At 45.4% G+C, this 12445-nt stretch overlaps 2 protein-coding genes across 2 annotated transcripts in view; both read left to right on the forward strand.

The window, feature by feature from the left end:
• Nucleotides 1-1647: 1647 nt before the first annotated feature.
• LOC135911939 (receptor-type tyrosine-protein phosphatase kappa-like) overlaps nucleotides 1648-12445 on the forward strand; it is an 88853-nt gene continuing 78055 nt past the window's right edge. Inside the window, exon 1 of the mRNA XM_070526338.1 lies at nucleotides 1648-1726. Within this exon, the coding sequence (XP_070382439.1) occupies nucleotides 1648-1726 (79 nt within the window). The remainder of the gene's footprint in view (nucleotides 1727-12445) is intronic.
• On the forward strand, nucleotides 8700-9930 carry LOC135911921 (uncharacterized). The gene has a single exon (XM_065444266.2). It carries the CDS (start codon nucleotides 8719-8721, stop codon nucleotides 9928-9930), a length of 1212 nt encoding a protein of 403 aa, XP_065300338.1. The 5' UTR covers nucleotides 8700-8718.

Raw genomic sequence — 12445 nt, forward strand, 5'->3', positions numbered from 1 at the left:
TTTTGAGACATTTTGGCGTAGTATTTCAGTACGGTTTTTATGCGGTGTGGCTAATGAAAAGTTGCCACGGCAACATTTTGCTTCCTTTCGAACACGGCGTAATCTTGCTTCAGTCACAATTAATCACCTCCGAGGCAAGGTTTTAAACATTTGCGACGTTACTGACAAGCTGGCGTGGGAATTGAAAGACAGCTATCGCTGCTCCTGTTTCGTCTTGACGTCATTTCTGGCATACAAAATTGCAAACCTTAAAGAAAGACAGTATATAGGACCATTAGGTTTGCATGGTCCGTTGAAAATAGGTAACGCACGGTGAAGACAAAGTACTGTCCGTGCGTGTGAATTAGTGAATCAGGGAGTTTCCCAAGCTCAAAGCTATACATGATCGGTTGCCAACGACGACGGCTCGTACAAAGAACCGTTTGTACAATAAAGTATGGCATCCTAGGAGCAGCCATAGTACGTGCTAGGGAGCACCTAGCACGTTCGGCTGGGACAGATTTTCTCTAGTTTAAGCCTCGAAAGCTTTCTACCTTACTGCAAACAGAGGTTTAGCGCCGCAGAAACCAGTGGAATGTATCAACAGAAATGGTGAAAGTTATCTTGGAATCTGCGTGTCACGCAAACCTTTGTGGCCAACTGTACGTTACTCTTAAGTTGTTCCAAAGCATCATTTAACAGAAGAAAGAAGAAAGGACACATGTGTCCTGTGTCTCCCTTTTTCGCCTTGTCCTTCAATCCTAGTGCCTTTTCAAAGATAAACCGAACTTCCCGAATCGGAATGGCGAGAAGTTCAGAATGCAAAGTTTGCGGGCGCAAGGAGACGACTGCGTACTTTTTGTGCTGTTTGCTTTAGTTTCAGTGCCCGGAGAAAAGTCCGCAGTACCACGGTCGACAAACTTGACACCCGTACCCTATACCGGAAAACAATTTTTGAACCTTGATCCGAGCAAACGTCAGCCCGAATGGCTCTTAAAGCCACTACTGTACTTTTAAGGCGTCAGGGCTAGCGTAGTCCCAGTCAGATGCGTTCACTGTGCTTGGGCGGACAGGTGTTTCTTCACATTTCGTTTTCCTATTTTCTCCTGATCTTTTCTACCCTTAGCCCGTCCTCTAGTGCAGATTAGCTAACGAGAAGTTATTCTGGTTAATCTCTCTATTCATCATCTGTGATTTCTCTCTCTCTATCTCTCTGACACCAAAACACAGCGCACAAGGTAACGCTGGGACTCCAAGCACGCAGAAACCCTTCGGGCAATACCAGGGAGACAGTTTATATGTGATTTCTTCTCGGAAGGCGTGCCATGGTGGCAGGCCCTCGAGATCACAAATCCTTGTGGAGCCAGACTTCAGGCGACAGTTGCTTCCGGGATGTCACCACGCGGACTCTACCCTCCACCCGGCGTATCCGTTCCTCGCGACGCAGGCAACATCCGCGCAAACGCCTGCTTGCGCCGCCGGAAGTGGGACACGCTTGCAATCGCGACAGGACCTTCTGTGAGGCGAAGGCTTGGCCGCGGCAGCCATGCGGGCGACGTCAATTGCTACCGAATAACCGGGTCTGTGAATGTCTGTGCGCCCATGGAGCCAAAGCATTGAGCAGTTTGTGGATTACCTCGCTTCCCCGGACCGATTTCCTCAACGCCCATGTACGGGACACGTGTGGCAGCGGGTGGTTACCTGCTCATCGCTTTTGTGGTGTGCGTGACGCCGGCTGGGAGTCAGGGTAAGTGCGGGTAACCGTGTCTTACCTTCTTATAAGAATGAGGACTGCACTCGAGAGAAGAAGAAAGAAAGAAAGAAAAACAAATGGCGTTACCGATCCAGCTTACTCAGATTATCTCTAGACGGTGCAGTAAGGACTACTCATGTCGCGGATATCCCGCAGAGAATGTGTCGCCAGCTGTATCGTGCATCGAGAGTGCGCATTTAGTGTTCCGCAGTTCCATGTGAGCTCCATAGAATATCTGTTCCGAGATATCTCTAAGTTGACCGAGCACTGCACGAAATTGCGTTTTGAACTATTTGAACGCGGAATGTAAAGCCATCGCGCGCGTGTTTGATTAATTCAATGCGTTCCTTCAATTGCACGTTGCAGGGCTGCACTAGAAAAACAATATAATAATAAGTTTATTTATATTACTGACCTGATGTTCTGAAAACTTTTCCTCCCGTGAGTATCAACAGCCGCACATCTGTTACGCTTACTATGACAATTTGCCAAGAGATGCACTATAAGCGTACTCCAGCGTTTACACAGCGTTACTGCTTCTACCAAGTCACATTTGAAAATGGGTCTTCACAAAGTAGGAACAGCCACTCTTTTTTAACGCAAGTAAATATATTAGATTAGAATGCCTTGGACGCGAACGCACTTCTCACAAACATGTGAGTTCTAAATGCGGCATCTGCAACGGTAAACAAATACTTTGCAAGATTTCACTAAACATACCGTTTGATTATGATGACGATTTATCATGCTATGGGCATGTACCCACAACGATCGATTGGCCAAGATGATAGCGGTACACGTAGTGCGGCCAAGAAGCTCTTTGAGACGATTGCCGCGTCTGTATGATGATTATGATTACCTGCGACATCCCCACAACGAGAGCGATGAAGAAGCGTGGCTCCAGGATGATATTGTAAATTTTTGCGCCATTGTATATACATACAATTGCGCAAACTCAATGAGCGGGGGCACAATGGCGCATGCTCCCAATAGGACATTTACCAGGAAGGGGCCTTTTTGGGTGGTGCATACTGTAACAACACCAACTATCGCTTCAAGATCACCGCGTGTTCATGATTATTATTTGAATACTATGGCGTATACCCATGGTAAAGAATCGGCCAAGAAGCATGTAAGCATGAGGGTTATATGATATACTTCCGTATCATGCCACATACCCACAACGAGTGATTGGCCCTGAAGCGTGCTGTAGATATCGTGGAACCAACCAGCTTTACTGAGGTGAACGCCGCGTGTTGATGATGGTTATGATTATGTCGAACACACCTACAACGGGATCATGCACAAAGCCTCCGGTACATTACAAAAGAAAAAAAGAAAGATAAAATAAAGCAAGGAAGAGGATACGAGGAAAGGGTGTTGGCGCAGCTGTGTTGAGGTTTATAATTGCAGCAGGACGATTTCCTTGCTAAATTCTGAAATCTTAATCTGACTTTATTCTTTTTAACTTTTCAAAACTTCTCATTACTGCTTCTTCGTGGAGTAAAATTAGTTTCCTAACTCGCCTCAATCTTAGCCAATGCCCCACAGTAGGTGTGAGTCAATCGTAGAAACAAACAAACAAACAAACAAACAAATATAAGGTTTGTCACATTGTGTAGCACGGTTAAGTCAGAGCCCATGCGCGCGCCTGTTTTCTTTACGCCACGGACGACGCAGCGAGCTGGCAAACTTATAGCATTTAGTTAACCGCTTCATAAAAGCTTCCCGTCATGTAGATCCCAACATGTGCGTCGGATCTGCGTAATTTTGTTGCTCACTGGGCGGAGAGCTCGTAACGAGCGCAAATTGGGATCGAAGCGGGCGATCGGTGTAGTACGAGCGCTGCCATATTGGTGCGTATAATCACGGTTAGGCTGGTTAGGCTCTTACCGGCGTTAACCACCACATTAATTTACAGTATATGCGCGCACGCGCGAAGGTCCTAAAATTTAAGGTGTTGCTTTAACGTATCGCGTACGAAGGAAAAGCATTATCCTGTTATCCCGTCATTAATGGTAGTTATACCTGGAAGAACCGGGTGTTTCTGCGAAGATTGTCACCAATTCCTGAAAAAGAGAACATCGATATAATATTTCGATTTTTTACGAACCAGTGTATCGTGAGCAGCGGACACGAGGAAACTGGCTAAGTGATGCAGTTTTCTTGCTAATTATTTAAATGCATCTAATTAAATAGCGCAGTTACGTTGCTACTGTAACATTGCTGGTTGCTGACGACACGATCGCATAACAGGTTTCAAATCACGCTAACATTTCCTTCTCCTAGACCGTGCCAGCACGGGAAATGAAATTAAATTATGGAGTCTTACGTAACAAAACCGCGATTTGATTATTAGGCACGCCGTAGTGTGGGACTCCGGAAACTTAGACCTTCCGGTGTTCTTTAACATGCACCTAAATCTAAGTACACGGGTGTTTTCGCATTTCACCCGCAAAGAAACTTGATCCCGCGACCTCATGTTTAGCAGCCCAACAACATTACCACTAAGAAACCAAGGCGGGTTGCCGCACGACAACGTTTCTCACTTTTTCGCTGGAAAACAAACTGAGCGCTTGATGAGACACAGAGAAAGCCACGTGTACGAGAGACGTCAGCTGTTGACGTCTGCCGGTCAGCGCCAAGCGAAATGAAGCACCTTTGTTATTTCGACGTAGTGATTACTGCTCGAGGCGGGCGCCTCCCTGACCGCATATCATCGATGTGCCCCACACGAACCATGGTAGACTGTATAGGTGCTTGGCCTCACTTAATTGCCTAAATGTATGCCTGAACTAGTATATGAACTCCTTGGTTCTATTTTAAAGCAAATTTTTTTCCCCACGCCTGGCGCTTCTGATAAAGTGATTTTCATGCCCATTGTGGTTATTTAAGTTACCATCTGGCTTGGGAATGATATGTGATGACCAATGGTCTATATTGCCCACGAAAGCCAAGGGCAGGACACAAGCCATAATTAGCCCGTCGAAATGAGAAAGATAGTTCGGTGCACGCGGGCGTAGACCGAGAGATGTGAGAAGAGCCCAGACATCTTTTTATGTGCTGCTCAAGCAATGTTCCATTTCGATTTCCCAGCGAGAAAATGAGAAACTCTCTTGAAGTATAGGGCCTAGGGGAATGTCTTTTGGTGCGATTTAAAAACGGATACGAGATCACTTTGTCAGTAGCTACGAACTCATTGTCAGTAGCCGCGTAACTGCGCTAATTAATTATATTACACAGTGTAATTATCTAATTAGCGATAACATTTGAACAACTAGTCTGTTTGCAGATGCCCTCGGTTCTCAATTATCCTGTTTGTCAAAAATCAAATTTTTTTCTTGAGTGCTCTACTTTCGCGGGAATCTTCGGCAGCCTTTGCAGAAACACCCGGCATATTACGCTGTGCAATGATAATACCTGTGTTCACCTATGGTACCTTCGGTAGTGCTGCTAAAGACTTGTGACAAGGTGTGCAGACGTTCAGTCGGCTTCGAAAATATTTTTGCTGTTGCCAAGTAAGGAACGCGGTGTAGTTTCGTGTCCAGATAGAAAAGCGCCTCAGTAAGATATTTACTGATTGTTCGCGACCTGAATATGTCAGTCACTTTGGACGAGAAATTATATTTGCGACTACAACGAGACCGAATGACGCGTTCGCCATTTCTAAGCCCACCTGGCCTAGTTAGAGACAGTGTTTTGGAGCGGGCTAGTTGATATTCCATTGCAAACATCACGTACGGCGCGTACATATACAGAGGGACCAAAACAACGATGTACGCGCTGTAAGAGATGTTTGCACTAGCCAGAGACAGTGCACACCCGTTCCTAGCATTGCGCAGGTTTGTGGCAGTGGGAGATGGTTAGTACCAATCACAAGAACCAATCACAGGGGCACAGGTATGCTCTCGCCCGATTGGCAAAAGTGTAACAGCAGCATCTTCGTGAGTCGGATTGCGTCTCCACTTCTGTTCCTGGGCCCTAGAAAGACGCTAGTCTGTATTTGTCCTCATACGCCAAGAGAAGCATTCTCTGCGAGTACAAGGTGGGTCTAATGGCGATAGCAAAAGTGATTACAAAATGGCACCATTGGGTCAGCGAACGGTAATGTAAGATGAAAACAGGTATTTACCGAAACGAACGCATGATGGCGTGCGTTTTTACCGTAAGAACCTCAAAGATATTTCACGTACCTCTGCGTTGTTCTCGTTCAAATTTCGGAACAATGCGGCATTGCCAGCCTAACATATTTCAGCGTGCTAGTTAGCGCTGTTACTTGCGCGGCGTGGCAACCCAGTTGAAAATGACAACAGAGGTTGTGTTCAGTACTACAGAAATTTCTGTTGTACATCAGGATTTTTCTGTAGTAACTACAGATTCCTGATGGAGCGACAGACTTTTCTGATGTACAACAGACATTTGCTATTGCTACTACAGAAGTACAGTCTGTTGTATGCCTGTTGTTACAACAGAAAGCTGAAGCTCTACAACAGGTTTTTGTAGTACTACAGAAAAATTTGTCATCACTACAGGCACCCTGTTGTCCCAACAGAAATGTTCCTGAAGTAACCCGAAAAACTTCTGTAGTGCTACAGAGAGCTGTTGAAATACTACAGAAACCTATTGTGGCAACAGGCCCCCAATTGTCACAACAGAAGTGTTCCTGAAGTAATGCGACCAACTTCTGTTGTACTACAGAAAAATGTTGTTGTACGACAGAAACCTATCATTGCAACAGGCCCCCAGTTGTCATGACAGAAGTGTTCCTGAAGTAATGGACAAACTTCTGTTGTACTACAGAGAACTGTTCCACAATGGAAACCTATCGCCGCAGCATGTACCCAATGATGACAACAGAAGTGCACTGAAATTGTGTGATGCGACAAGCTTCTGTAGTGCCCGGTTGAAAAAGACAAAATGAATTCCTGTCGCAACTACAGAAATTCTGTTGTACGACAGAAGTTGTTGACATTTCTTAATTGGGAGACATTTCTGACGTTACGACAGAAATTCTGATTTCGCAACAGAAGCATTCTGTCGCGACAACAAGAGCTCTGAAGTCGGAACAACAGCTTTATATCCTGACAGCGATTCCGACATTACGACACCAATTCTGTCGTCGCAGCAGAAACATTCGGTCGCGACGGCCAAGAGTTCCGAAGTCGCAACAGAAGCGCTTTCCGTCGCGGTCCTTTAAAATTGTATGTTTTCGCATCGGTGGTGTACACTGTACTTTTCTCTTGCGCGGTATTCAATCGCGCTTCTCTGAAGCCGGCAATGCTGATGGCACCGACACCGGTATTAAAGTCGACGTGGCGAATAGTTATAATTGTGCCGTGACGACGCGGCACCAGCAACGCCCTACCGGCCTCCTCAAAATCGGCCGCTGATCAAAATCATACCATCTGCGGGAATGGCTGCGTATCCGTTTTTTTTTTTTTTTGGTAAGATGTGGCACACAGGCCTGTGGACTTACATGTGCTGTTTCACTGACACATTAGTTAATTTCCCAGGAATATTTCACAAGCTTATGCGAAGCGGAAAAGAAGATTTGGGTTGTTCCACAAAGTTGCGTGAAAAGCTGTCTCGCTCGGGTCGCATTAATCTGGTACAGTGCTGCCGTGAGAAGCCAGTATGCTGTCAGAAAGAACTCTCATCCACGAATGTTTATGTAGCTATTTTGCATTGAACACACGAATTATATGCGCGCTCAAAAGTGTAAAGAACGAGAGACAACTGTCGAAACTAGCAGTAATAACCCTAAAAGTCAACGTTGTCTATTTCTGAATTCCTTATTTAATATGGATATCGTACATCAAAATCGATGTTCTAGCACTGCATGATGTACCTGTTGATGGTACGAACACTCTTGCTCTTCTAGAGATGCGGCACTTGACGCGGTGGAGTGATAGCGGATCTTGGCTCTCAAAATGCAAATGTAAACATCAGCGCATCAGCACGTCGTACTATTCACATGGCCAAAACGTACGCTCGAAAAGCATGTAAGAAAGAAACTTTACAAGGATTTAGTTGACGTTATGATGCCAGTGCCATTGTATCTAATGAAATACTATGGAGGCCCAGGACAAGATGTTTTAAAAAGAGTTAAAAAGATGCCAGTGAGAGCAAGCGTAAAGTCGTTCTTCTTTAAATTGCATACATCTACCCTTCCGGTCAAAACATGGATAGCCGACAAAGGAATATCTGTACCATGGACGACCAACTGTGCGCTATGTAACAAGCCGGAGACCATTGAGCACGCTTTCATTGAGTGCTGGGATGCAATTTTTTATTGGGATGTCTTGCAAAGAACTCTTAAAAAGGAACTGCCGATAACAGCACAGGGTATACGTTTCCTGCCGGTAGACAGCCATCAGGGCTTTCCGTATGACATGATAATGCTCCTCGGCCTCCATAGTCTTTGGAAGACACGGATGGCGGTAACGCACGCCGATGTGAATGCGCGCCCAGCGCGAGAAAATTTTGTTGAAAGCATTATTTTCATACGTGAGATATATCGTGTACAGGCAGATCCGCCTGACTGGTTGGGTAATCTTGATGAATTAGTGAATTTGAAGAAATTTTAGCTTGTCACGTTGGTCCAAGTAGTCCAACGTGTTTTTATGTATGTCATTTTGTGAATAAAGAAAAAAAAACAGGGGTGGTGTTTTTTTTCTTTATTCACAAAATGACATACATAAAAACACGTTGGACTACTTGGACCAACGTGACAAGCTAAAATTTCTTCAAATTCACTAATTCATCAAGATTACCCAACCAGTCAGGCGGATCTGCCTGTACACGATATATCTCACGTATGAAAATAATGCTTTCAACAAAATTTTCTCGCGCTGGGCGCGCATTCACATGAATAAAGAAAAATAAAGAATAAAGAATAAATAAAGAATAAATTGAAGTGAATAAAGAAAAAAAAACACAGGGGTGGTGAGAAGAAAAAGAGGCTTGTTCGAACGGCCACGTTTGCGATGAGCTCCGCTGGAAACAGCGCATCGGCCCTTGGCCGAGGATCACACCCACCGTCATCTACCGATTCCGGTAATTATAAAGTCGTTCTTCCTCGTCTACCGACTGGCAACACCGTCCTCAATTCAGTTTTCCTGCATGCTGACCTGGCAGGGCGGCCGTATCGGGCCCCGGACTTTCGCGATGCTCTCCTGTCAGTGCTAAATGCAACTGACATACTCGGCGCTGGACAATACCAGATGAGCCATTTGTGGTTGGTGACATGCGTTAATAGCATCGCGAAACAGAAACTTGTCGACAAAGGCGAGTTGTTGGTGAAGGGCCTCAAGTGCCTTGTCATTGACCCTGAATGCAAGAATATCAAGATGAAGCTTCTTTGGCTTCCCCCACACCTCGAACAGAGACGGATTGTTGACGCGCTAGAGCCATATGGCACAGTGCAGTCCATCACGAGAGAAATGTGGCGGTGTGACGGCATGGAGGGCTGGCAAATGACTAACCGAGACGTGGCATTCACATTGAAAGATGGCGTTTCTGCCAGTAATCTGCCACATCTGTTGAGCATATATGGCCACCAGTGCCTTATCTTGGTACCTGGCCGACCACCACTTTGCCTCCGGTGCAACAGAGTTGGGCATATCCGGCGACAATGCCGAACACCACGCTGCAGTAACTGTCACCGCTACGGTCACCCTGCAGATGCATGCGTCGGAACCTACGCTGACAAACTTCGTGGAAATAGACCAGCCGAGGATGATGCCTTCACCGATCATCTAATGGACGTGAGCGAAGTTGTGGACGCAACTGGCGAAACACTCCCTGACACTCATCGACCAGAACAGGTTAAGCCGTCGTCGGCTGACATTAGCCTCAGCCAGAAGCCTGCGAGCGAGGATGGGTCTAAGGTGCCTGACGACGAACCATCTGTGTCATGGGCAGAATCGCCACCAGTTCAAGATCGCCCACCGTCAGTGGAATCTGGATCGATGTGCGAGGCCGCTAAGAAGCGTCCAGCGCCATCTGACAATTCATCGCCCTCGGGAAAAGAGGCTCGCGTTCCCAAGGTGTCAAAGTTGACAAAACCGCTCCGGGGAACGCCTACTCCTGCAGATGTCCCTTGTGTTAACGTGCACCATAAGGCCCATTGTGCATCACCTCATCAAGAAGCGAGTGGTGCACCTCTGGAGCAGTGTTTAGACGCTGCACCTCCATAGGTAATCATGGCGGGCGCTCTTCCCTTCCATTTTGGCACTTTAAATGTCCGTGGCTTACGCAGTAAGCGACGGCAAGTACAGCTTCTTCATTTGTTACGCAATAGAAAATTAGACATTGCTGCTATCCAAGAAACAAAGATTGAATCCGATGAAAACACAGAAGCAGCTCTATCTCCATTCCTATCTGACTATAATGTTTGTGTCAGCCATGCAGTCGGCGTTTCCGCAGGCTGTATGTTATTTGTTAGAAAACATTTACCATGTGATTTGCTACATTTGTTTACAGATAGGGAAGGGTGCCTAATCTGTTGCGATATGGATATCAGTGGTATGAGCTTTAGATTTGTGTGTGTTTATGCTCCGAACAAGTTACGTGAACGCGAGTGCTTCTTCTTATCTCTAGAACATCATTTCTGTACTGATCGCGCATTGGTCCTCTTTGGAGACTTTAATTGTGTATGTAACGCGCAAGATCGTACGTCACTGAAGCTGAGACATGATCCAAGTAGTGATGCATTGCAACGCCTGATGTGTGATTATCAGCTTGTGGACATTGGGGAAAATGAAAAGGCAGGATGTCGATATACGCACTTCCAGGGCACCTCGCATCCAAGGCTTGATCGAATTTACGTTTCACTTAGCGCACTACCTCTTATATATGGTTACACTGTGCACCCTATATTCTTTAGTGACCATTGCCTAGTCTCAGCATCGTTTGGCAGCCGTCGGTATCAAAGTCGGCGTATGTGCTGGGAGCTGTGGAAGTTTAATAACCAATTACTTTCGCGTGAGTGTTTCTTATATCGTGTTACTGAGCTTATAGCTCATGCATCATGCCGCAAGGACTTGCCACTATTTGCTGTGTGGGAATTATTCAAACAGGAAGTTAAAATGATAGCTATCGAGGAATCATCAATATTGGCCTTTGAAAAAAAGAATAATTACAAAACATTGTATAAACTTCTGAGTGAACTGCATGAGCTTGAATGCCTACATCCGGGTCAATATATTGATGATATTTATAAGGTCAAGGCACAGTTACAAACTTTGAACGCAGAAAAATACAGAGGTGCACTAGTGCGTGCACGAGAGCAACGTTTCCTGGAAGAACAGCCTTGCAGTAGGGCCCTTGGTGATGAACGCCGACACGCGCTGTCGAAACAAATACTACATATAGAGTATGGTGGAATCATTGTTAATGACCCTACTCTAATAACTAAAGCGTTTTTCGAGCATTATCAAAAACTATTTCGAGACCACAAGCCATTGGATACAGATGCTGCTAAAAAATTGTATCGTTGCTGCCCCAGTTAAATCAGGATGATTACAATTACACAAATGAAAACATTGATATCAATGAGGTAACTTCATGCATCGATTCGTTAGCGAAGGGCAAGACGCCCGGCCCCGATGGCCTTACTGCCGAATTTTATCAGTGTTTTCGTTCCCTCTTATCACCATTATTACTTCAGGTGTACCGTGAGGCCTTGGAAGTAGGTTACCTAACCGCCACAATGTACGAAGGACACACCGTCCTTATAGCCAAAAGCGATGATGAGACTAAATTGCAAAAAGTTGACGGATATCGGCCTATCTGCTTATGCAATGTTGATTATAAAATTTTTGCTAAGGTATTAGCTAACCGTTTGCAAGTTGTAATAAGATCTGTGGTCGGTGATCATCAAACATGTGGCATCAGGGGCCGGTCCATTCAGACGAACATTCATGTTGCGAGATCGGTGCTCGAGTGTGTAGCTGAGGGGTTTGGACAGGTGGCAATGGTACAGCTAGATCTGGCTAAGGCGTTCGACAGGGTAAATCACTCATTCCTGTTTACTGTACTAGAGCATATAAATATCGGGTCACTGCTCCTTAGAGGCGTCAGGATATGTTATGCTAATGGTTCAACGAGGCTGATAGTGAATGGCTCTCTCTCCGATTCGATTAGGCTTGCATCATCAGTACGACAAGGATGCCCTTTGTCACCGCTCCTGTTCTGCTTGTATTTAGAACCACTTTGTATGAGCATTGTTAAAGAACAAAATTTCCAAGGGTTTAAATTACTGACTAATGAGGTTCGGGTTCTTGCGTATGCAGACGATGTGGCCTTTTTTTGTACAGATAAAGAGAGTGTGATGACTGCTCTTGCAATTACAGAAGAATATTGTGCGGCTTCTGGTGCAAGCGTTAACTTTGAAAAAAGTTCAGGTTTTTGGTTTGGATTATGGGCCACAATGCCATCACATTACGCTGGCATTCAATGGAAAGAAGATCTGCGTTATTTAGGTGTGCCTCTCTCACAGTATAGAAAAAGCAACGCTCATTGGTCGCGAGAAGTTGGCAAAATTCAACGTAAAGTGAATTCATTGCGAGGGCGGAATTTGTCAATGTTCTTTCGTGCTGAAGTGTGTAACGTTTTCTTAGCTTCCCGTCTTATGTATGTGCTGCAAGTACTGCACTGCTCACGGCTTCGCCTTCAGGCACTGCATCGCGTATTTGCAACATTTATTTGGAG

This window comes from Dermacentor albipictus, chromosome 9 (assembly GCF_038994185.2).
Source record: "Dermacentor albipictus isolate Rhodes 1998 colony chromosome 9, USDA_Dalb.pri_finalv2, whole genome shotgun sequence".
Classification (NCBI taxonomy): domain Eukaryota; kingdom Metazoa; phylum Arthropoda; class Arachnida; order Ixodida; family Ixodidae; genus Dermacentor; species Dermacentor albipictus.

What these genes read in the sequence shown, in the direction of transcription:
- LOC135911921 (XM_065444266.2), top strand. Translation starts at nt 8,719, where the DNA reads ATGAGCTCCGCTGGAAACAGCGCATCGGCCCTTGGCCGAGGATCACAC.